This window comes from Trichechus manatus, unplaced genomic scaffold (assembly GCF_000243295.1).
Source record: "Trichechus manatus latirostris isolate Lorelei unplaced genomic scaffold, TriManLat1.0 scaffold00019, whole genome shotgun sequence".
In the NCBI taxonomy this organism is placed as follows: Eukaryota; Metazoa; Chordata; class Mammalia; order Sirenia; family Trichechidae; genus Trichechus; species Trichechus manatus.
Window position 1 is genome coordinate 12741923 of NW_004443955.1, and position 27317 is coordinate 12769239.

General features: G+C 37.6%; 1 protein-coding gene across 1 annotated transcript in view; it reads left to right on the top strand.

Moving 5' to 3' along the window:
• The first annotated feature begins 3377 nt into the window (after positions 1-3377).
• CERS3 (ceramide synthase 3) overlaps positions 3378-27317 on the top strand; it is a 110704-nt gene continuing 86764 nt past the window's right edge. The window contains exon 1 of the mRNA XM_004372686.2: positions 3378-3555. Within this exon, the coding sequence (XP_004372743.1) occupies positions 3383-3555 (173 nt within the window). The 5' untranslated portion in view covers positions 3378-3382. The remainder of the gene's footprint in view (positions 3556-27317) is intronic.

Sequence of the window (27317 nt, forward strand, 5' to 3'; positions counted from 1 at the left end):
CTTTCTATCTTCCTTCAAATGTTGTAAACATTAGGTGTTAAAGTTAAAGTTACCATGACTTTCAATAGATCCTGATTCATTGCTTGCATATAAATGCATGAGGAATTGTCTAGACTGATAGTTTAGAGTGATAACTCCTGCATAACCGTTGTTAACTATTTTATTGTTATATTTCATACTGGAAAAAGTAAACTGTACTGTCTAGAGTTGCATTCCAGGAGTGAGCAAACTATTTTGTATGACAGTTATTATAACAATATTGAAAGAAAAACTAATTCATTGCTGTTGCTATTTGTTCCCTGAACCCTAGTCTATTAAATTTGGAGTCAATAAAGTAATGAACATGCTGAGGCAAATTTCTAGGAAAACAATATCTTTGCCCTTGCAGGCCTGTCTAGGTCAGACACCACTGAGGGACACAGGCCTGGTCCAAGGTTTGTCCATTACAGAGAGCCTTCTGAAGTCTGGGTTGGTTTCTAAGTTCTGTAGGAAGTTTGAATTTTAGCTGAATGTGACTCAAAGATTTGTGCCCGCTCTTGTTCTGAGCCGTATCTGGTTGTGCCCTTCAAAGTGGATTTCCACTTTTGATTTCGTCTTTTGGTCAGTTATGTCAGATGGCCCAGGCAACCAAGCTTGAATCCTCAGTTACTCTACCAAATGGGCCATCGAAGTGTATTAATCTTTCCTTCCTAACAAGGTTTTCATCAGTTCTCACGGCACCCTCCCTAGACTAGATCCACATCAGTCTTGACTCAGTTGTAAGCTCCCTGAAGTCAGGATCATCCCTGTCCTTTTTGTAGTCCCAAAGCCTAATAGAGAGGAAGCATTCAAGAAATCTTTGTCGATTATCTTTACTTCACCGTGTTTGTGTAAACAGATTTACCCTTCCCTCTCAGGGTAGTAGTTTTAGTACAATGATAGTATGTGAAAAAGAAGGTAGCTTCTCTCCAAGGGCACCAACCTTGCAGGTGTAGATTTGACTGGTCTAGTACTACTTTGGATGAACACTTCTCTAAACAGTAGATAAGAGGCAAAATGAGTTAGGGAATTATCTCACCACAGTTCAATGACTGGTTTTAGTGTGGGTATTTCTGAAGGATATGGAGGTCCTTCAGAAATACCCACACTAAATGGAATGGAATTATTTCTCATCTGAAATTAGTAATCTGTAACTTCAGTATTCCCCTCTTTGAGCTTAACCTCTGTTCTAGTCTTCCAGATTTCTTGGGCCCTTAGTTCCACTCCCACCACACTTGTTCATTGACCTCCAGTCCCTTGAGTTTTCTGTTTTCTTCTCAATCTCACTTTTTCTCTTGGCCTCACTTTATTCTCCACCCAGTTTGGATCCCATGTTAATTTCATGAACTACACTTTTATCAGCATATTCAGATTCTACTTTAGTGCAAGCCTTCCCATTTCTAACTGCTTCTAATGCTTTTCCAGCACTAGTGGCTTTCCAGTCTTTCCATCTCCTGAAATGTATTCAGTCTCACTGCCAGCAGAGCTGCCATGTATGTGCCTGGCCAGAGAGACTGTGGGGACTGAAATCTAGTCCTTTATCTGCTCATAAAATCATGCAAACTGGGTTGAAGGGCTGTATCTGCCTAGAGTAGGATCCTTTTTCTAATTGACCCAAAACACCCTATGGGCTCCCAGAGGACCTGGCTGCCAAAGTGACCTTCTAAAACATCTGATCATTTTATTTTTCTGCAAAATACTCTTCAGTGGATTCCATAAACAGAAGTCCATGGACTATAAACCATCTCTGACCTAGCCCTACCTGTCTCATCAGCCTTTTGATTAGAGTGACCATATGACTTACTGTCCAAACTGAGACACTTTTGAACAAGAAAGGGGGGCTATTAATAATCATGCCAGGACAATAAACTTCGACTGTCTGGAACCTATTTATAACCCACAATTGCACACCTTGTATTATTATGCTGTTGTTGTTTGCCGTTGAGTTGATCCTTACTCATAGTGATCTCATGAGACAGAATAGGACTGCCCCATCCATGGTTTTTGTTTTTTGTTTGCCAATTAATTTTTTTTTACAGGTGTACAATTTATTGAAATTTCCAGAGGGTTTTATTATGCTGTAGTAGTACCAAACTGCTTATAGTTTTTCATGTATACATGTTATTTCCAAATCAAGAGGTTTTCAGAGTTATTTTGACCACCTGTTGTGAATCTGGGCATCCCTCAGTGGCTCAAATGGTTAAGTGCTTGGCTACTAGCCAAAAGGTTGGTGATTCAAATCCACACAGAGGTGATTTGGAAGAAAGACCTGGCTGTCTCCTTCCAAAAGGTGATAGCCATTGAAGATCCTGTGGAGCACAGTTCTACTCTGAAACATATGGGGTTGCCATGAGTCGGAATTGAGTCAGTAACAACTGGTTTGGCTTTGTTGTTGTTGTTATTGTGAATCTGAGGATATTTTGACTCCTTTCTCTCACTAAACATTAAAAGATGAAATCAAAGCATCCTCAGGGTCAAAATGGCAAGATCAATATAGCCACAGACTAAACAGTGAGATTAAAACATCTAATTCTGTATTATTCTATGCTTCTTGTTACTTGATCATAGTATTTTCTGCCCTTAAAACATCTATTCACTCTTTCCCATTTTTATGTCTTTCCCTGGCTTATTTTCACTTATTGTTCAAGACATCTCAGGAGTCATCTGTTCCAATTATCTTTCCCTGACTGGCTTGGCACAGAGCCTGTTGTCCTGTTCCCACAGCACCTTGTATATACCTTTATTATTGTACCTGAAAAATGTACCAAAGCCATCTGTTCAGTTTTGCCTTGCCCACGAGAATATAAGATTCTCAAGTCAGGAATGCCGTATCCTCAATGCCTCGCAACAGCGCTTGACAAATAATAGAATCTCTATAAGTGTTTGTTGAAATAGAGTAATTGCAACTCCTTATTATAATATGAAGTTAAATGTGCCTGTCCTGTATCTCCCAGGGAAGTTCTTAGTGAAGATTTATACATACTTGGAGCTTTCATGAGGTTGACCTTTTGCATGTAGAAGTTGTAGAGCCTATTGTCAAATTATTTTTAATAACATAGAACCATATAAGAGAAAGGTACATACCCATAATATTCACATGTGTTCTGCCAAAAGTGTGAACTGTGGTGTGTTAAACTTCAGTTTGCTCTGCTACAGCCAAAATTGTCCTGAGGGTAGGCAGAGCAATTGCTGTTTAATGCAATGGAGAATTATGAAATCCATTATATGATAGTATTCCATTCTGCCCTTATTTTTCAAAGCTATCTGGTTTAGGTATTCTGAGTCAATGAAGTGCAATATTATCTCAATTTTAAGTGTTTGTTTATTTTACAAGTCTAACGAATTCTTTTCCTATCCCTCTAGAATGTTTCAGACATTTAAAGAATGGTTCTGGATGGAAAGATTCTGGCTTCCTCCAACAATAAAGTGGTCGGATTTTGAAGATCATGATGGACTTGTTTTTGTAAAACCTTCTCATCTATACATGTCAATTCCATATGCTTTTGGATTGCTGATTATCAGATATTTCTTTGAAAAGTAAGTAGTGTTTGTGTGTCCTTCCTTCCCATTCCCCTTCTTTACTCCAGTTCTAGAGTAATAAGTCCTTAAAGAACCTAGTGTCCAGAGGTTGCCACTAATGGACTACAGGTTGTTGGGTGGAGTGGGGGCGACCTCGGAGCTATTTAAGGAGTTCATGAGTTCAGATTCACACCAAATAGTATCTAAAGGCTGAACAAGTAAAAATTAGAAACATAGATCTAATCGAGTGTTGTAGCTTTACAGACAAGAAAGTTGAGATCAAGAGAGCTTAAGTATCACAGAGCTCATTAGTGTCAAAGACAGTACAGGAAAACAGAGCTTTGGAAGCCAATTGGGCTCACCTTCCGCTATGCCGTGTTGTCTGACAAAGCATATACATCCCCAGCAAAACGGCATTAGGAGAGTCTGTGACTCAGGGATACATTCTCATTTTAGAATGGCCATAAAATAACAAAAGTGGCTTTTTAAAGACCAGACCAAATATTACTTTTATCAGAATGGTTTATTTTAAAAGTTTATTTAAAGATTTTATAGTAACCCTTCATTCCAAAATGTAAGGAAATCAAACAAAAAAATATCAGTTTTCTCTCTCAGAAAAAGTAAACTTCTTATCTTTTGCTTTTTCTTAATTTAATTTAAATAGATATTATTTCCAACCCTTTTACTAAAATTCTACTAGTGTTGTAACGGAGATAAATGTTCATCTCTAATCTCTGTAGTTGTCTCTATTTTTTGAAAAAAACTGTTAGCACATTAATTCTTTTGGAGCAAAAAGAATATTTGAATGTCAAGAGTTGGAAAAACTTAAGACAAAATCTGATAAAGATCATTTTGTTCAAGACTAACTGTAATGCAGATCATATGTTTATAACCATTTTCAGGGTCCTTATCTCAAGAGTTAGTTTGAACAATTCTGTTTCATGGACTCCACAAAAGATTTTTTGTACAAATAACAATTTCACTTGGGCCAACAATGTGCTCTTGGTGTTGGGAGGAAGAGAAAGCCCCTGGATACATCTTAAACACTGGCTGAGAACATTTAAAAATGTTCCTCCTTTTTGACTGTTAATTCTATTTTTTGCTCACACAGTTGGATTTGTCAAAGAATGCGTAAGTAAATAAAGTAGACTTTTACCACTACACTTTCAAATTAGCAAATTAGTCTTTACTACCCTAAAATATTTACTTTTCTTGCATTGTGTTTGGTGACCTTTAAATTTGGCACCCAGGCCCCTTACTTCTTTACAGTGCAGATTTCCTACTTATCCCTGCTGCTCAGTGGGGACAGCTCCCTTTTTCACAGTTTGGTCAGCACAGTGAACCAGAAAATTCTTTTGGTTGCCAAGCAGCACAGCTGTGGAGGACCAACTTGTTATGTCTTGGTCTTAGCTTCTCCAAAAACAATCAGGAAGGAATCCAATCTTCTTTTACTTCCTAGGATTATTCTTGCTTCTTCTAAAAAAATTAAGTATTGTCTGTATCTTCTTTCCTAGATTCTTATAACTTAACTCCCAATAATTCACACTTAGCTTTTTCTAGTCTGTGACTGCAGAAAACTGTGTGTCGCTTCACTAATCTAATCTTTCTTTTAATGCAATGAAAGAGAGGAAAATTTCATATGGAGAGAGATCATAATTTTTGAAGTATGAAGTTTATATTTTTCCAAGGTTTCTATATCATTTGCACTAGATAAAACCACTGGTGTCATAAATAAAATGTTACTCATGCCTTGCATTTGAATAGAAACTTATCATTTAAGAGGTATGTAAAATCACAAGTGATAGGCTCCTAAGTCTGCAGGTGAGAAAAGGAGAGGTAAGTGACCTGGCCGAGGTCACACAGTTTGTTTGTAAGGGGTAGATCTGGGACTTGAACCCATGTTGGTTGTTGGGTTTTCTCCCCACTATATCAGTACATCTTGGACTTGCACGGTGAAGTCCTCCTGATGTCAGAAGAGAGTGAATGAATATCTCTTGGGGACATAGTTTAATGGAATGATCACAATTGTGGAATTTTCTGAAGTATCTTAAAAATTCATTTAAATTTGATATATTACTGATACTTACATATTTTTAAAAATTAGAGTGTTTTCCTTAAAATAGTCCAGTAAAATTGATACTCCAAAGCCCTGTGCTAGGCTCACCTCGTGATTCCGCGTCCCGTTGTACATGCTGTGTGCCCCTGTGCTGGAGCACCCCGTTTGAGAAGTAAAGCCACTACACTGTGTTTCAGCATAGCCTAAGATATATTTATCACAAGAAATCTTCATTCTTTTGTCCTTGACTGTTGTTGTGAACACCATTTCAGTTTACAGAGTGATTAGGAGTTGCTATTTGGCTGGCTTATTTTTGCCATTTAGTACGAGGCAGGAGACATTTAAGGCCAGGAAGTAATATCCCTTCCTAGAAAAGCAAGAGTACAGAGACAAAACTGATAAGGAACGAAGAAGAGATGATTTGAAAGATTGACAGTTGGCTTTGTATTTCAGATTACCTTTGTAAATTTTAGTTTGTGACATGTTTGTTTGTTTTGGTCCAGAATAACCAGTGACTAGTTGCTATTGAGTCAATTCCAACTCATGGCCGTCCCATGTGTGTCAGAGTAGAACTGTGCTCCATAGGGTTTTCAATGACTGATATTTTCAGAAGTAGATTGACAAGCCTTTCTTCCCAGGTACCTCTGGGTAAACTTGAACCGCCAACCTTTTGGTTAGCAGCTGAGCATGTTAACTGTTTGCACCACCCAGGGGCTTCTTGGTCCAGAATAGCAGGTTCTAATTAGCTAATCCAGACTCTTCTATACACTCTTTTATATGTCTGAAGTGTAATTTAAAGGGCATCTAAGCTACTCAAATTTAAACACTTGTGGAATAAACACATTCTCTCACAATAAATTTTGGTCCTAGAAGAGTTCAAGCCAGGGTGAAGGTGGTAAAATTGGAAGATAACCTTTTTACTTTTACTTAGTTATACAATGAACAGATTTCCTACTTTACCTCTTCCACCCAGCAACAGAAGATCTTGATGAGATAGTATTTCCATTATTCTTTAAAGTAGAGTTGGTAGACTTACTAATCTGTAGCAATTTGGAAAAGTGGTTAGGTGGTGCAAATGGTTAAGTGCTTGACTACTAGATGAAAGGTTGGTCGTTCAGAACCACCTAAAGGCACCTTGGAAGACAGGCCTGGTGATCTGCTTCCAAAAGGTCACAGCTGTGAAAACCCTATGGCGCAGTTCTACTCTGCACATGTGGGGTTGCCATGAGTCTAAATAGACTCGACGGCAACTAATAACAACAAACAATTTAGAGGAGCTGAAAAAGGATTGTTACTGCCCTAAACTAAAATAATCCAAAAGATGCACATTAAATGTAAGTGCTATATGAGACCTGAGTTGCTCCAGATATTTTGTTCTTTTGTATAAAATCCTCTGATTAAGCTCTGCTCACAGAGCCTCTGAGTTCTTCCGAACTGGGAATCAATCTTATGTCACTAAGCTGTTGTTTCTATTTAAAACTGTAACTTAAGCTTAACATGCTTAGTGTCTACCTCAGGCTGCTATCCTTTCATTCTATAAAAGAATACTGGGGGGAGAAAGAGGGATATAGGATTGCTAGGCTTTGGCCCTCAGGTAACTGATAGGGTGCTGGATGGAAGGGGGCTGTCTGGGTGTCTGGATGGGACCTTCTGAAGGCACAGTTCTGCAATAGGAGTACACATCAAGAGGCTCATTCTCCTGGTAATTAACCTAACTTTGAACCGTTTATGTGGGAGCAGAAGTTCACCCATTCTTTTTTCTTCCTCTCAGACTTTTTTTTTCTATTCCATATCAATAAAAATGAAAATTTAGGTAAGTTTGTCTCTAAGATCCCTTCTAAAACTAAGACTTATGATTTTTCTTCTTTTTTCAGTTGTTTATCAGATATTTATTATGCCTTTTTCTTCCCTCCTTTTTCCAAATACATTTTTAATTAGATGCCTATTCATATTTATTTATACTTATATTAGATAAGGTGATGGATTTTCTAAATTTATCTGAAAGGAAGGATAGAGCTGAAATAAAAAAAAACTGTTCTATTTAGAGTGTTATTTCTACAGAACATCTAGAAAGAGATCAACAAGGAAACAGAGGACTTGAATGACACTATAAACCAAGTAGACTTAACAGACATATGTAGAACATTCCACCCCCCAAAAAAAACACAGTACAATATATATTCTACTCCAGTGCACATGGATCATTCTCCAGGATAGACCACATGTTAGGTCACAAAGCAAGTCTTGGTAAATTTAAAAAGATTAAAATCCTACAAAGTATTTTCTCTGACCACACTGGAGTGAAGCTAGCAATCAATAACAGAAAAGAAAAAAAAAAACCTGGAAAATACACAAATGTATGAAAATTAAACAACACACTACTAAACTACCAGTAAGTCAAGAAAAAATTGAAACAGAAATCACAAATTTTCTAGAGTCAAATGAAAATGAAAGTACAACATATCAAAACTTATAGGATGCAGTGAAGGCAGTACTCAGAGGGAAACTTACAGAAATAAATGCCTACATGAAGAAAGAAAAAATATCTCAAATCAACAGCCTAATATGGCAACTCCAGGAACTAGAAAGAGAAGTGCAAACTAAGCCTCAATGTCCAGAAGAAAGGAAATAACAATGATCAGAGTAGAAATAAAGAAAATCAAAACAGAAAAACAATAGAGAGAATCAATAGAACCAGAAGTTGGTTGTTTGAAAAGATCAATAAAATTGACAACCCTTTAGCTAGATTGACAAAGAAAGAAGATAAAAGAGACAAATAATCAAAATCAAAATAAAAAGAAGGGACATTACGATTGATCCAATAGAAATAAAGAGAATTATGACAAAATGTTATAAACAACTGTACGGCAACAAACTGGATAACCTAGATGAAATGGACAAATTATTAGAAGCACACAAGCTACCCAAACTGCCTCAAGAGGAAATAGAAAATCTCAATAGACCAATAACAAGTGAAGAGATCAAATCAGTGATCAAAAACCTCCCAACAACAGCAACAACAAAAAAATCCTGGACTAGATGGCTACACCAAGGAATTCTACCAAACATTTAGAAGAGAATTGACACCAGTACTGTTTAAATTCTTCCAAAAGATAGAGAAGGAAGGAATAATTCCTAATTCATTCTATAAAGCAAACATAACCCTGACACCCAAACCAGACAAAGACACCACAAGAAAAGAAAATTACAGGCAAATATCTCTTATGAATATAGATGCAAAAATCCTCAACAAAATACTATCAAACAGAATCCAACAACATACAACATGATTAAGTGGGATTTATTCCAGGAATGAAGTAAGGTTCAACATTAGAAATTCAGTCAACATAATATACCACATCAATAGAACAAAGGAAAAGCACCACATGATCATCTGTATAGATGCAGCATTTGGTAAAATCCAACACTGTTTCTTGATGAAAACCCTAAAGAGGATTGGAATAGAAGAGAAATTCCTCAATATGATTCAGAACATATATGAAAAACCAACACCCAGCATTATACTTAATGGAGAAAGACTGAGAGCTTTTCCCTTGAAATCAGGAACAAGATAAGAGTGCCCACTCTCACCACTTCTATTCAATATTATATAAGAAGTCATAGCCAGAGCAATAAGACAGGAAAAAGAAATGAAAAGTTTCCAGATTGGAAAAGAAGAAATAAAATTATCTCTATTGGCAGATGATATAACCCTATACATAGAAAATACCAAAGAGTCCACAAGAAAACTTCTAGAGCTAATAGAGGAATTTAGCAAAGTTGCAGGGTACAAGGTCAACAAACAAAAATCAGTTGGATTTCTATACACCAGCAATGAGAAATCTGAAAGGGAAATTTGGGAAACAATTCCATTTACAGTAGCATCTAAGAGAATAAAATACCAAAAAAACAAAAATCTGTAGCTGTCAAGTCTATTCCAACTCATAGCGACCATATAGGACAGAGTAGGACTGCCCCATAGGGATTCCAAGGCTGTAACCAGACTGCCACATCTTTCTCCTGCGGAGCAGCTGGTGGGTTCCAACCACTAACCTTTTGCTTAGCAGCTGAGCACTTAACCATAGCACCACCAGGGCTCCTCAGAGAATAAAAATACCTGGGAATAAATCTAACAACAAAGAAGGATCGGTAGTTGGAAAATTTGGCCTTGGTGATAGAAATGATGCCAAAGATTGCATGGTAGAATTTTATAAGACCAACGACTTATTCACTGCAAATACCTTTTTTCAACAACACAAACGGTGACTATACAAGTGGACCTTGCCAGATGGAATACATAGAAATCAAATCAACTACATCTATGGAAACAGACTATAGAGAAGCTCGATATCATCAGTCAGAACAAGGCTAGCAGCCAACTGTGGAACAGACCATCAATTGCTCATATGCAAGTTGAAGTTGAAGCTGAAGAAAACTAGAACAAGTCCACAAGAGCCAAAGTACAACCTTGACTATATCCCAGCTGAATTTAGAAACCATCTCCAGAATAGATTCGATGCACTGAACACTAATGACCAAAGACCAGATGAGTTGTGGGATGACATCAAGGATATCACACATGAAGAGAGAAAAAGGTTGTTAAAAAGACAGGAAAGAAAGAAAAGACCAAAATGGATGTCAGAAGAGACTCTGAAAGTTGCTCTTGAATGTAGAGTAGCTAAAACGAAAGGAAGAAATGATGAAGTAAAAGAGCTGAACAGATTTCAAAGGGCGGCTTGAGAAGACAAAGTAAAATATTATAATGAAATGTACAAAGATCTGGGAGTTAGGAAACCAAAAGGGAAGAACACGCTTGGCATTTCTCAAGCTGAAAGAACTGAAGAAAAAATTCAAGCCTCGAGTTGCCATTTTGAAGGATTCTATGGGCAAAATATTGAATGATGCAGGAAGCATCAAAAGAAGATGGAAGGAATACACAGAGTCACTCAACCAAAAAGAATTGGTCGATGTTCAACCATTTCAGGAGGTATAGCATATGATCAAGGACCAATAGTATTTGTGTTAGGCTGGGTTCTCTAGAGAAACAAAACCAATAAAGTGTACACACACACACACACACACATGCACATATATATGTATATAAAGAGAGATTTATATCAAGGAAATGGCTCACAGTTTTTAGTGGCTGTAAATCCTAAGTCCATAAGTCCATGAGGCCGGGAAGAAAATTCTCCTGATTCACGTAACCACAGAGGCCGCTGAACCCAAGATCGGCAGGCTGGAGAGCAGTGCTGCCACAGGCTGTGAAGATCCATGATCAGCAGGCAAGATGCCGACAAGCTGCTAGCCCAAGTCCCAAGAACCAGAGGCCAGATGAGTGGGAGCCAGCTGCAGGATCCAGAACAAGGAAACGCCCCAGCAATGCGAGCAGGAAGGAAGTAGGCAGAGGAGGGCAGGGAGATGAAGGCTGAGGGGGCAGTGAGGCGCCACAGGTCCCACTCCTGCCTGTACCACTCAGCAGATTCCATCATGGGGGTGATCACATATCAAATTTCAGCAGGGAAGTGATCACAACATTATACAACTGCCAAAACACTGATAATTATGGCCCAGACAAGTTGACAAACAATCTTAACCATCACAGTATTGAAGGAAGAAGTTCAATCTGCACTGAAGACATTGACAAACAGCAAGGCTCCAGGAATTGACGGAATACCAGTTGAGACGTTTCAACAAACGGATGCAGCCGTATAGGTGCTCGCTTGTCTGTGCCAAGAAATTTGGAAGACAGCTACCTGGCCGACTAACTGGAAGAGATCTATATTTGTGCCCATTTCAAAGAAACGTGATCCAACGGAATGTGGAAATTATCGAAAATATCAGTAATATCACATGCAAGTAAAATTTTACTGAAGACATTTCAAAAAAGGTTGCAGCAGTACATCAACAGGGAACTGCTAGAAATGCAAGCTGGATTCAGAAGAGGATGTGGAACCAGTGATATCATTGCCGATGTCAGATGAATTTTGGCTGAAAGCAGAGAATACCAGAAAGATGTTTACCTGTGTTTTGTTGACTATTCAAAGGCATTCGACTATGTGGATAATAACAAATTAATAACAAATTATGGATAACATTGTGAAGAATGGGAATTCCAGAACACTTAATTGTGCTCATGAGGAACCTGTACATGGATCAAGAGGGAGTTGTTCAAACAGAACAAAGGGATAATGTGTGGTTTAAAATCAGGAAAGGTGTGCGTCAGGGTTGTATCCTTTCACCATACATATTCAATCTGTATGCTGAGCAAATAATCCAAGAAACTGGACTATAAGAAGAAGGTGGCATCAGGATTGGAGGAAGACTCATTCATAACCTGTGATATGCAGATGACACAATCTTGCTTGCTGAAGCGAAGAGGACTTGAAGCACTTACTGATGAAGATCAGACTTCAGTATGGTTTACACTGCCACATAAAGGAAGCAAAAATCCTCACATCTGGACCAGTCAATAAGCAACATCATGATAAACGGAGAAAATATTGAAGTTGTAAAGGATTTCATTCTACTTGGATTCACAATCAACATTATGGAATCAGCAGTCAAGAAATCAAATGATGGATTGGAACTCTTATGCACTGCTGGTGACAATGCAAAACAGTAAACGTTATGGAGCTTCCTTAAAAGGCTAGACATAGAAATACTGTACGATCTAGCAATCCCACTACCGGAAGATATCTTAGAGAAATAAGAGCCGTTATACCAATAGACATATGCACACCCATGTTCATCGCAGCATTATTCACAATAGCAAAAAGATGAAAACAACCTATGTGCCCATCAACAGATGAATGGATAAAAAAACTATGATACATACACACAGTGGAATACCACCCAAAGATAAAGAACAATGATGACTCCGTGAAGCATCTCACAACATAGATGAATCTGGAGAGCATTATGCTGAGTGAAATAAGTCAATCACAAAAGGACAAATACTGTATAAGACCAGTATTATAAAAACACCTGAAAATGTTTCCACACAGAAAGAAACAATCTTTGATGATTGCAAGGGAGGATGGGGATGGGGAGGGAAAAACACTAGATAGTAGATAAGTGTTTACTTTGGTGAAGGGTAAGACAGTACACGATACTGGGAAAGTCAGCACAACTTGACCAGGGCAAAGTCACAGAAGCTTCACAGACATATCCAAACTCCCTGACGGACTGAGCTACTGGGCCGAGGGTTGGGATCATGGTCTCAGGGGACATATAGCTCAATTGGCATAACATAGTCTATAAAGAAAATGTTCTACATCCGACTGTGGTGAGTAGTGTCTGGGGTCTTAAAAGCCTGAGAGCAGCCAGCCGTCTAAGATACATCTACTAGTCCCATCCCGGCTGGAGCAAAGGAGAATAAAGAAAACCAAAGACACATGAGAAAGATTAGTCCAAAGGACTAATGGACCTCAACTACCACAATTTCCACCAGACTGAGCCCAGAACAACTAGATGGTGCCTGGTTACCACCACCAACTACTCTGTCAGGGATCACAATAGAGGATCCTGGACAGAGCAGGAGAGAAATGTAGAACAAGATTCAAATTCACACATACACACACAAAAGTCCAGGCTTGGTCTGACAGAGACTGGAGAAACCCCGAGAGTATGGCCCCTGGACACCCTTTTAACTCAGTGCTGAAGTCTCTCCTGAGGTTCACCTTTAAGCCAAAGATGAGACATGTATATAGGGCCAGCAGTAACACAAGTGAGGAATATGCTTTGTGGTTCAATCATGTATACGAGACTAATAGGCACACAAGCCCAAAAGCAAGGATGAGAAGGCAGGAAAGGGCAGGAAAACTGGATGAATGGAGACAGAGAATTTGGGGTGAAGAAGGGGAGAGTGTTGACACATCGTGGGGTTGGCAACCAATGTCACAAAACAATGTGCGTATTAACTGTTTGATGAGAAACTAATTTGCTCTGTAAAGTTTCACCTAATGCACAATAAAAAAAAAAAAGGAAAGAAATCAATGTATTGCATTGGGCAAATGTGCTGCAAAATACCTCTTTAAAGTGTTAAAAAGCAAAGATGTCTCTTTGAGGACTAAGGTGCACCAGACCCAAATCATGATATTTTCAATCACCTTATATGCATGCAAAAGCTAGACAGTGAATAAGGAAGACCAAAGAACAATTTATACCTTTGAATTATGGTGTTGCCCAAGAATATTAAATACACCAACGGACTGCCAGAAGAATGAACAAATCTGTCTTAGAAGAGGTACAGCCAGAATGCTCCTTAGAAGTAAGGATGGCGAGACTTCGTCTCACATACTTTGGGCATGTTATCAGAGGGACCAGTCCCTGGAGAAGGACATCATGCTTGGTAACGTAGAGGGCCAGCCAAAAAGAGGAAGACCCTTGTCATGGATCAAATTGTGTCCCCCAAAAATATGTGTATCAGTTGGGCTACGCCATAACTCCCAGTATTGTGTGATTGATTTCCACCATTTTGTGATCGGATGTGATTTTCCTACGTGTTGTAAATCCTGTCTCTATGATGTTGATGAGATGGGATTAGTGGCAGTTATGTTAATGAGGCAGGACTCAATCTACAGGATTGGATTGTGTTTTGAGCCAATCTCTTTTTAGATATAAAATAGAAAAGCAAGCAGAGAGACAGGGGGACCTCATACCACCAAGAAACAAGAACCAGGAGAATAGCAAGTCCTTTGAACCGGGGTCCCTGCACTAAGAAGCAACTCGACCAGGGGAAGATTGATGACAGGGACCTTCCTCCAGAGCCAATACAGAGAGGGCCTTCTCCTGGAGCTGATGCCCTGAATTCGGACTTCTAGCCTACTAGACTGTGAGAGAATAAACTTCTGTTTGTTGAAGCCAGCCACTTGTGGTATTTCTGTTATAGCAGCACTAGATGACTAAGACAACCGTCAACAAGATGGATTGACACACTGGCTACAACAAAGAGCTCAAACACAGCAACAATTGTGAGGATGGTGCAGGACTGGGCAGTATGTTGTTCAGTTGTGTATAGGGTCACAGTGAGTAGGAACTGACTCAACAGCATCTAACAACAGCAACAGCAAATCTAACCAGGGACGTGAAGCACTTATACAATGAAAACTATAAAACACTACTGAAAGAGATTAAAGAAGACTTAAATAAGTGGAAGATGTTTCATGTTCATGGACTGGAAGACTCAATATTGTTAACATGTCAATATTACTGAAAGTGATCCATAAAGTCAACGAATCCTGGGCAAAATTCCAACAGCCTTCTTTACAGAAATAGAAAAACCAATCCTCAACTTTATATGGAATGGCAAGAGGCCCTGAATAGCTAAAGCAATGTTGAAAGCAAAGAACAAAGTAGGAGGATTCACACTTCCTTATTTTAAAACATGCTGTACAGCTATAGTAATCAAAACAGACTGGTACTGATATAACAGTAGACACATAGACCAATGGAATAGAATTGAGAGTCCAGAAATAAACCCAGACATCAGTCAACTGATTTTTGACAAGGGTGCTAAGTCCATTCAATGGGGGAAAGATGGGTCTCTTCAATAAATGGTGCTGGGAAAATTGGATTTCCACATGCAGATGTTCAACCATTTCAGGAGGTAGCATATGATCAGGAACTGACAGTACTGAAGGAAGAAGTCCAAGCTGCACTGAAGGCATTGGCCAAAAACAAGGCTCCAGGAATTGACGGAATACCAACTGAGATGTTTCAACAAATGGATGCAGCACTGGAAGTGCTCACTCGTCTATGCCAAGAAATTTGGAAGACAGCTACCTGGCCAACTGACTAGAAGAGATCCATATTTATGCCGATTCCCAAGAAAGGTGATCCAACAGAATGTGGAAATTATCTAACAATATCATTAATATCACACACAAGTAAAATTTTGCTGAAGATCATTCAAAAGCAGCTGCAGCAGTATATTGACAGGGAACTGCCAGAAATTCAAGCTGGATTCAGAAAAGGACGTGGAACCCTGGATATCATTGCTGATGTCAGATGGATCTTGGCTGAAAGCAGAGAATACCAGAAAGATGTTTACCTATATTTTATTGACTATACAAAGGCATTCAACTGTGTGGATCATAACAAATTATGGGTAACATTGTGAAGAATGGGAATTCCAGAACATTTGATTGTGCTCATGAGGAACCTGTACATGGATCAAGAGGCAGTCGTTCGAACAGAACAAGGGGATGCTGCGTGGTTTAAAGTCAGGAAAGGTGTGCATCAGGGTTGTATCTTTTCACCATACCTATTCAATCTGTATGCTGAGCAAATAATCCAAGAAGCTGGACTATATGAAGAATTGGAGGAAGACTCATTAACAACCTGTGATATACAGATGCCATAACCTTGCTTGCTGAAAGTGAAGAGGACTTGAAGCACTTACTGATGAAGATCAAAGACTTCAGTATGGTTTACACTTCCACATAAAGGAAGCAAAAATCCTCACATCTGGACCAGTCAATAAGCAACATCATGATAAACGGAGAAAAGACTGAAGTTGTCAAGGATTTCATTTTACTTGGATCCACAATCAACACCCATAGACGCAGCAGGCAGGAAATCAAAAGACATTGCACTGGGCAAATCTGCTGCAAAAGACCTCTTTAAAGTGTTGAAAAGTAAAGACGTCACCTTGAAGACTAAGGTTTGCCTGACCCAAGCCATGGTGTCTTCAGTCACCTCATATGCATGCGAAAGCTGGAGAGTAAATAAGGAAGACTGAAGAAGAATTGATGGCTTGGAATTGTGGCGTTAGTGAAGAATATTGAATGTACTATGGACTGCCAAAAGAACGAACAAATCTGTCTTGGAAGACGTACAACCAGAATGTTCCTTAGAAAGCAAGGATGGCGAGACTACATCTCAAAAATACTTTGGACATGTTATCAGGGGGGATCGGTCCCTGGAGAAGGACATCATGCTTGGTAAAGTTGAGGGCTAGGGAAAAAGAGGAAGACCGTCAACAAGATGGATTGACAGTTTCTGCAACAATGGGCTCAGACATAACAACAATCGTGAGGATGGCACAGGAATGGCAGTGTTTCGTTCTGTTGTACATAGGGTCATTATAAGTCGGAACCGACTCGACAGCACCTAACAACAACAGCAACATGAAGAAAAATGAAACAGGATTCATGCCTCACACCATACACAAAAACAAATTCAAAATGGCTTAAGGACCTAAATGTACAAATTAAAACCATAAAATTGTTAGAAGAATAAGCAAGGGCAATGCTGTCAGGCCTAGTTTTTAACAATGGATTATATAGTATAATAACAAAAGCACAAGCAGCAAAAGACAAAATAAATAAATGAGACCGCATAAAAATTAAAAACTTTGTTCATCAAAAGACTACCAAGAAAGTGAAAAGATAAGTTACCGAACAGGAAAATATCTTTGGAAACCATGTATCTGACAAGAACCTAATAATCAAAATGTATGTATATAAATCTTTGACAGCTTAACAACAAAAAGGCAAATATAACCCAATCATAAAATGGGTAAAGGACTTACTTGAATAGACATTCATCAAAGAGGGCATTCAAATGACCATCAAACACATGAAAAGATGCTCAACATTATTAGCCACCAGAGAGATGTAAGTCAAAACCACAATGAGATACCAGTTCACTCCCATTAGGATGGCTCAGTGTAGTGGTTAAGAGCTGGGCTGCTAACCAAAAGGTCAGCCGTTCAAATTCACCAGCAGCTCCTTGGAAACTCTATGGGGCAGTTCAGCTCTGTCCTGTAGAGTCGCTATGAGTCAGAATCAACTCGGTGGCAGTGAGTTTGGTTTTAGTTTAAGATGGCTAAGATAAAAAAGACTGAAAACAACAAACGTTGGCGACGGTATGAGGGAACTGGAACTCTTAACCATTGCTTCTGGGAATGCAAAATGGTTCAGCCGTTGTGGAAAACAGTATGACAGTTCCCCAAAAACTGAAAATAGAACTACCATATTTCCCAGAATTTCCACTTCTAGGTGTATACCCAAAAGACTCGAAAGCAGAAACTCAAACAGAGACTTACACACCAATGCTCATTGCAGCACCATTCACAATAGCCAAAAGGTGGAAACAACTTAAATGTCCATCATCATATGAATGGATAAACAAAATGTGGTACATGCATACAATGGAATAGTACTCAGCCAGTAGGAGAAATGAAGTCTTGATAATGCTACAAGATGGAGGGAGCTGGAAGACATTATGCTGAGTGAAATAAGCCAATCACAAAAGGACAAGGATTGTATGACCTCACTTATGTAAAAAGACAAGAAAAGACAAATGTATAGAGAACAAGTTTATTAGTGGTTACCAGGGACAGGTGGAAGGGGAAAAGGGGGAGTAACGATGATGAAACTATCACATTAACGGTAGGGTTGCACAGCCGATTATTATAATTGCTTTTAATAAGTTGTACATCTGAGTATGTACATGAACTGCAAAGGTCTGGTTTATCTGAGGAATACTGAAAAGTTCAGTATGACTGAAGTCTAGGGTATGTTGGGATTGTGAAGTAGGGGAGAAGTGGTGAGAGTGGAAGATGAGACTGGAGAAATAAGCTGGGTAATCAGAGAGTGAAGGGCCTTATGCACAGTGGAAAAATGAATAAAAATGAGCTCTCAGATAAAAAAAAGTTGTACACCTGTAAAAAGTTGAATTGGCAGAAGTTATGATAGATATATTTACAACAATGACAAAAAAAAGACAGAAAGAGTAGCTGCTGAGGCTCATTATGTACAACCAAAAACCTCATGGGTTTTGGTTTCTTGGTTTGAAAGTTTAGGGTCATGATTTCATGGGACATCACAGTAAATTGGTTTAATAACATGTTTAGTGCTTTTGATCTACCTCCTAGTTCGTTGTGTAGTGCCTGGGGTCTTAAAAGCTTGCAAGTGGCCATCCAAGGCGCAACAATTTGTCCCTATTTTCCTGCAACAACAGAGGAAGAAGGAGAGTCAGGAATAGGAAGAGGATGTGCATTGTGTGGCTAATTGCCTCCATGAACAACTGTCTCCTTTGTCATGAGACCAGAAGAACTGGATAGTGCCCGGCTACCATTACTGGTCATTTTGATTAAAGATTCTATAGAAGAATACTGATCAAAAGGGGGAAAATGTAGAACAGCATTTAAAATTCTCATGGACTCTAGACTTCTTGGACAATGAAGGTTGGATGAACCCCTGAAATTATTGCCCTGACATAATCTTTAGACCTTAAACCAAAAATATCCCTTGAAGTCTTCTTAAAACCAAACAATAGTTCAGCTTAACTAGTAAAAAATGCCTGCCTGGAACATTATGCTCTTTTAAGAACTATCTATATGGGATCAAATTGACAACAGCAACTCAAAAAATTAGATAGGAACCTTAGGGGACAGTGAATTTATGTTAATGGGGAGGAACAACTCAGAAAAGAAGGGTGAAAATGGTTATATAACTCAAAGAATGTAATCAGTATCACTAAATGATATGTGTAGAAACTGTTGAACTGGTGTATGTTTTGCTGTGTATATTCTCAAGAACAACAACAAAATAAATAAAATTATATATATGTATATATATATATATACATATGTGTATATAAACCCCAAGAAACCTGTTGCCGTCGAGTCGATTCCGACTCATAGCGACTGTACAGGACAGAGTAGAACTGCCCCATAGGGTTTCCAAGGAGCAGCTGGTGGATTCCAACTGCTAACCTTTTGTTTAACAGCCAAGCTCTTAACCACTGAGCCACCAGGGCTCCCATGTATGTATAAATATACATATATGTATACACACACACATATATATGAATGCTATTTCTGTCCTTGAAGCCTGAACTTGCTAACAAAGAGAACCATATTTCTTTTTCCTGTTTAATTTAATGATTTTAATATAGATTTGTTCCTCATATCAGCAAGTATACGATGGATATGTGTGTACAAATCCATATATGTTTACTTATCCAGATTCTTATCTCTCACATGACCCTGTAGAAAGGAAGGCTGTACTTCATTTGGCTTTGAGATTAGCTGCATTCCCTTACCGCAAAAATCTTCTTTGACTCAATTCTGCTTTGCTTTCTCATTTTTCCTAATTTCTTTATTTCTAACATTTGAGGAGATAGCATTAAGTGAATTATTACTGAGAACACTACCATATTAAACCATTTTGTATTTGTGTTATTCTACTAGTAAAAACAATGGATGTTTTCTCCAGTAAAATTTTTCAACTAGTATGTTGGATAAATGAAATTAATTAAATTATTTATTGAAAACCCTGTCAAATATATATTTTTGAGACTTAGTTCATTGTAAGGATATCTTAGTTTTTGTTTTGTTTGGAACACTTATGCAAAGGTATAATTAATTAATGATAATCTTCAATTCACAGCACACTGTCTTTGGTCCAAGATCTCTTTTGATTGATTGATGGATTTGAATTAATTTTTTATTAATTTCCTTTTATCCCCATTCCCTACTCCCATTCCCCTCTCTGCTGTGTTTTAATGTATTGGATGGCCTTTTTAAAATAAAACTTCTTTAGCTTTTTAATTTTTTTGTGGTAAAATGTATATAACAAAGGATTTGCCATTTTAACCATTTTTAAGTGTACAATTCAGTGACATTAATTACCTTCACCATGTTGTACAACCATCACCACTATCCATTTCCAAAATTTTTAATCATGCCAAACAGAAACTCAGTACCTCATAAGCAATAATTCCCATTACTCCCTCCCCCCAGCCCCTGGTAACCACTGTAAATGTTTGTCTCTATGCATTTGTATTTGATGGCCTTTTATTTGTATGACACAGTATTTTATGTGCATATATTGTTGGTCGACATAAATGGTATGGTGCTAAGACCTCATTCAGTTTCTTTCTTAAAAAATAATTCAGCACTTTGTTTATGATCTATCCACATTACTGCCTGTACATCTGGTGCATAATTAGTTTGTTTTTATATGTCTCTGAAATGTATGAGCCATTTCCAGAGGAACTTAGTCAATCTGGAATTTGGATTGGCTTCTACATTTTACTATATTATCTTAGGAAAAAAATTACTTAACTCCTATGGATATAAAAAGATTAATTGAAGGGCTAAATGATTGTTCATAACTATAATTTCCAGCATTTAATTAAAAACAGCAACTCTTCTTAGTGAATACTAGAATAGACTGACTTGTCAGTAGATAAAGCTTTTGTCAGAACTGAAGGAGGAATAGGGACATGTCATTCTTTAAAAAGAAAACCTTTATTTAGATATGATTTACATACAATGAAGTTCACTCAAAATTTGATGAGTTGTGACAAATGTTTACAGTCATGTAACCATCACCACAATTACAGAAGATTTCCATCAGCTGAAAAGTTTCCTCATATTCCTTTGTAGTTAATCCCCTCTCTACCCCTAGCTCCTGGAAATCAGTGGTATGCTTTATGACATTATAATTGTGCTTTTCTAGTATTTATTATCTATGAAATCATGTAATTGCTAGTCTTTTGTGTCTAAATTCTTTCACTTAGCATAATGCTTTTGAGATTTTTTTGGTATTGTTACATGTATCAGTGGTTGGTTCCTTGTTATTGCTGAGTAGTCGTATGATGTATGGATATACTACAATTTGTTTATCCTTTCACAAGTTGATAGACATTTGGTTTGTTTAAAGTTTTTGGTTATTATGAATAAAGCTGCTATGAACATTTGAGTACAAGAATTTGTACAGACATATGCTTTCACTTCTCTTGGTTTACCTAAATTTTTTGTTCTTCAGAAGACACTGTTAGTGTATATCCATACAATGGAATATTATTCGTCAACATCAAGAAATGAACTAAGGGTACATGCTGTGACATGGATGAACCTCAAAAACAGTATGCTCAGTGAAAGAAGCCAGATACAAAAGAAAATATATTATTCCATGTATATGAAATATTCGGAAAAGTCAAAGCTATAAAGACAGAAAGTAGATTAGTGGTTGCCTGGGGCAGGGGCAGGAGGGAATGGAGGTTAAGTAAGTGTTCATGAGGGACCATATTTCAGCAATGAAAATGTTCTAAAACTGAGTCATGGTTATGGTTGTACAATTTGGTAAATTTACTAAAAAAATCATTGAGTTGTACACTTGAAATGAGTGAATCATATAATATACAAAAATTCCTTAATAAAGTTATTTTTTATAAAAAGACATTGTTATTAAAATGAAAAGGCAATAATAGAAATATTTGTAAAATGTGTATCTGATGAAGAACTTCAATTCAGAAATATAAAGAACTCATATAATTCAATAATAGAGAAGTAACTCAATAAGAAATGGGCAAAAGATTTGAGCAGACACTTCATATGTAAATGTCAAATAAGCACATGGAAAGATGTTCAACATCATTATTCATTGGGAAAATGCAAATTAAAATCACTACACGTGGGATGTCAGCAAAAATGTCAGAGTAAGGACCACCGAAAAATCTCTTCTCTTTAAAAAAACAGTGAGAAAACTGGCAAAAATAGTTGGCATCAACTTTTTCAAAATTCTGAGAATTAATCAGAGGCTTGCAACAATCTAGGGAGTGTTATTAAAGAAAAACAGCTAAATATTGGAAAGAACAGTAAACTTTATGGCATTTTAACTTGCCCTGTTCTCATCCTACCTTCTCCAGTTGCATGGTAGCCTTGATAACCAACAGCCCATAATCACAGTGAAAACCAGCAGCCTGGCAGCCACTGGAAGGGGCAGAAGAGAGTTGGAGCAACTTGAATCCCTGATTACCAGATAATTGTTATTATTTGACGTGTCTGGTGTTTTCTAGAAGACCCTACTCACAAGGCTGTCTTTATTTAACCGGACTTGGAACTTTGCCAGGGAGAAAAACTTTTTTCTGGGAGCATTTTATCTAAAACAATTGGAGACAATTGATTAACTTCAGAACTGCCTGAAGCAGTGGATAACAATTGGGGCAAACAATAGGCTAACCAAAAAGCTTCAAAGGAAAAGCTAGGAAGTGAGGTGCCCATAGGAGAGTTTTGAAAAGCTCCAACATATTCCTGGAAATCTAGAAGGCCAGGTGGATGTGCAGGGCTATGAGCATGATCCTGAAAGACCTGGAAAGGCCCTATATTCTCACCTCTGGCTGATCTTGAGGCTCTGCACAGGCAGAAAGTGGAGGCTTATGCAGAGTTGTCAACTGCCTGGCCGAGTGTTGAAGGTGTGCCTCAATATGCACACAGAGCCCTTCAGCAAAGATCGGGAAACTTACTGGTGTCAGGAATTAAAGGAAATTTCTGTCTGATCATTAGCTGACCACTAAGCTAAACTGAGTAGAGACTTCAGTGGCCACACATGACGGAAAATACAAATTTCATGGAAGTAGTTAAGAAAAGTAACCAAATAAACAACAACAAACCCTGGTGGAGGGAAATCTGATTTCCAGAGTTACCATATTATATTATTTGAAATATGCAGTGTTCAAGAAAAAATTGAGACATGCCAAAAAACAAGAGTATAGCCCATACACAGGAAATAAAGCAATCAATAGAAAGTGCCCCTGAGAAATCTCAGATGTTGGACTTAATAGACGAAGACTTTAAATCACTTATTTCAAATATGTTCAAAGAACTATATACAGAGCTAAAGAAAAGTATGAGAACAATGTTTTACCAAATCGAGAATATCAACAAAGAGATTAAAAAGGAACCAAATAGAAATTCTGAAAAGTACAATAACTGAAAAAATAACTAGAAGGGCTCGACAGCATATTTGAGCAGGCAGAAGAAAGAGTTAGCAAATGGGAAAGTAGGTCAATTAAGATTATCCAGTCTGAGGAAAAAAAGAAAAAAGAATGAAGAAAAATGAACAGAGCATCAGATGGGACACCATCAAGCATACCAAACATATGCATAGTGGGCGGCTCAGGAGGAGAGGAGAGAAAGAACAAGGCAGAAAGAATATTTGAAGAAATAATGGCCAAAATGTTTCCAAAATTTGATGAAAAACAGTAATCTACACATTCGAGAAACTAAACAAACTCCAAGTTGGATAAACTCAAAGAGAGCCACATGTAGACACATCATAAACTGTCAAAAGAAAGAGAAAATCTTGAAAGCAGAAAAAGAGAAGCAACTCATCATGTACAAGGGATCCTTATTATGATTAAGAGCTGATTTCTCATCAGAAACCTTGAAGGCCAGAAGGCAGTGGGGATGACATATAAAAAGTGTTGAAAGAAAAAGACTATCAGTAAAGCAAAACTAACCTTCAAAGTGAAAGATAAATTAAAACATTCCCAGGTGAACAAAAACTGAGAGAATTTGTCACTAGCAGACCAGCCTTACAAGTAATACAAAAGGGAATCCTTCAGACTGATATGAGACACAAGAAAGTAACTCAGATTCACATGAAGAAATAAAGAGTACTGGTAAAGGTAATTACATAGGTAATATAACAACACAGGTAAATATAAAAGATATAAATATATTTTTTGTTTGTAACATTTTTTTCTCCTATCTGATTTAAAAGATAACTGCATAAAACAGTAATTACAAATCTGTGGTGATGGGCAAACACTTCATAAAGCTGTAATTTGCATGACAATGACAGTACAAAGGAGGGGGGAGGGAATGTAATTTTTGTATACTATTGAAATTAAGTTGGTATAATCTGAACTAGGTTGTTATAAATTAAGATGTTAATTGCAATCCCAGGTTAACTGCTATGAAAATAACTAAAACACACAAATACACGGATATATATATATAGTAAAAGAACAACAACATAAAGAAAACAAAAGTCCTCACAACTGGACCAATAAGCAACATCATGATAAATGGAGAAAAGATTGAAGTTGTTGAGGATTTCATTTTACTTGGATCCACCATCAACACCCATGAAAGCAGCAGTCAAGAAATCAAACAACACATTGCATTGGGCAAATCTGCTGCAAAAGACCTCTTGAAAGTGTTAAGAAGCAAAGATGTCACCTTGAAGACTAAGGTGCGCCTGACCCAGGCCATGGTGTTTTCAGTCGCCTCCTATGCATACAAAAGCTGGACAATGAATAAGGAAGACCGAAGAAGAATTGATGCCTTTGAATTATGGTGTTGGTGAAGAATATGGAATATACCACGGACTGCCCAGATAATTAACAAATCTGTCTTGGAAGAAGTATGACCAGGATACTCCTTAGAAGCAAGGATGGCAAGACTGTGTCTCACATACTTTGGACATGTTATCGGGAGGGATCTGTCCTTGGAGAAGGATATCATGCTTGGTAAAGGGTCAGCAAAAAAAGGAAGGAAGACCCTCAATGAGATGGACTGACACAGTGGTTGCAACAATGGGCTCAGGCATAACAATGATTGTGAGGAAGGCGCAGGACCGGGCAGTGTTTCCTTCTGCTGTACATGAGGTCGTATGAGTCAGAAACGACTTGATGGCACCTAACAACAACATTAAAAGAACCACAAGAAAATTAAAATGGTGCATGAGAAATGATCTATTTAACACAAAAAAAGACAGTAATGAGGACAAGAGGAACTAAAAGGACATGACATATAGAAAACAAATAGCAAAATAGCAGACATAAACCTTATCAGTAGTTACACTAAATATAAATGGATTAAATATGCCAATTCAAAGACAGAGACAGTAGAAATGGATAAAAAAGTATGGTCCAACTATATGCTGTCCACGAACGACACACTTTAGTTTCAAAGACCCAAATAGGTTGCAAGTAAAAGAATGAACAAAGACATACCAGCAAACAGTAACCAAAAAAGAACATGAGTAGATATACTAATATTAGACAAAATAAACCTTAAGACACAAATTGTTACTAGAGACAAGGACATTTTAAATGATAAAAGGGTCAATCCATTAAGAAGCTATAAAAATTATAAAACATGTTGTTGTTGTTAGTTGCCATTGAGTCAGCTCTCACTCAGGGTGACCCCATGTACTACAGAACAAAATGTTGACTGGTCCTGAGCCATTTTCACAGTCGTTGGTATTCATGGGTCGATTGTTGCGGCTACTGTGTATTTTGAGTGTCTTCCATTCTAGGGGCTTATCTTCCAGCTCCCAGACAATATTCTGTTGTGGTCCATAGAGTTTTCATTGGCTGATTTTTGGAAGTAGATTGCCAGTCCTTTCTTCCTAGTCTGTCTTAGTCTGGAAGCTCCACTGAAACCTGTCCACCATGGGTGACCCTGCTGGTATTTTAAATTCTGGTGACACAGCTTCCAGCATCATAGCAACATGCAAGCCATCACAGTAGACAAACTGACAGATAGGTGGTGGAAATAATAAACATATGCCTGTAATAACAGGGCCCCAAAATATTTGAAGCAGAAACTGAGAGAATTGAAGGAAGAAATAGACAACTCAGCAATAATATCTGGAGACTTCAGTACCCTCTCCCCCTTCAATAATGACAGAACAACTAGACAGAAGATCAGAAAGGAAATAAAAGACTTGAACAACCCTTAAACCAACTACACTTAACAAATATCTATAGAACACTCTACCCAGCAACAGGAGAATACACATTCTTCTGATGGTCTCCAGGGTAGACCATATATGTTAGGACATAAAACAAGTGTCAATAAGTGTAAAATGATAGAAATCATACAAAGTATGCCTTCTGACCACAATGGATTGAAATTAGTAATCAATATCAAGAAAATTTAGGAAATTAACAAGTAGGTGCAAATTAATCAACACACTGCTGAATAACCAACTGGTCAAAGAAGAAATCACAAAGTAAATTAGAAAATACTTCAAGGTAAATGAAAATGAAAATACAACATACCAAAACTTATGTGATGCAGCAAAAGCAGTTCTTAGGGGAAATTTATAGCTATAAATACCTGTATTTAAAAAAGAAAAATTATATCATATCAATAAAATAACCTTCCACTTTAAGAAACTAGTAAAAGAGAGAAAACTAAATTCTAAGGAAGCAGAAGTTAGGACATAATAACGATGAGAGTGGAAAAATGAACAATGACCAACTAGTACACACCCAGTAGAATTGCTGAAATTAAAGACTGACGATAGCAAGTGTTGACAAGGATCTGGAGCAACTGGAACTCTCACACATTGTTGGTGGGAATGCAAAATGGTACAGCCACTTTGGAAAATAATTTGGCAGTTTCTTATAAAGTTAAATGTACACTTGCTAATTAAAAAAGAAAAAAAACAAACTCATTGCTATTGACTTTATTTTGACTTATAGAGACCCTATAGGACAGAGTAGAACTGCCCCATAGGGTTTCCAAGGCTGTAAATCTTTATGAAAGCAGACTGCCACGTCTCTTCTGCAGAGTGGCTGGTGGGTTCAAACTGCCAGCCTTTTGGTTAGCAGCCAAGCACTTAATCACTACATCACCAGGGCTCCTAAACTTGCCATACAACCCATCAATCCCATTCTTATGTATTTACCCAAGAAGCATGACATTTTTTAATATGTTAGTCCTTGAAATAAGGAACATACTAATTTCTTTATGACAATAACACTAAATAAAACTTTTTCTAATACTAAGTATTATTTATTTTTATTCCTGGGAGTCTTAAAAATGAAACTGTAAGTGAAATGACTTATCCTAATTTCTAGATTTTGTGTATCAATATATTCGGATTCACATGAAACAATTTTTAGAGTTGTGCAAGTTTTTAATTTTTTTAAAGCTATTGCTTTTATATAAGGTCTGAAGATTTGC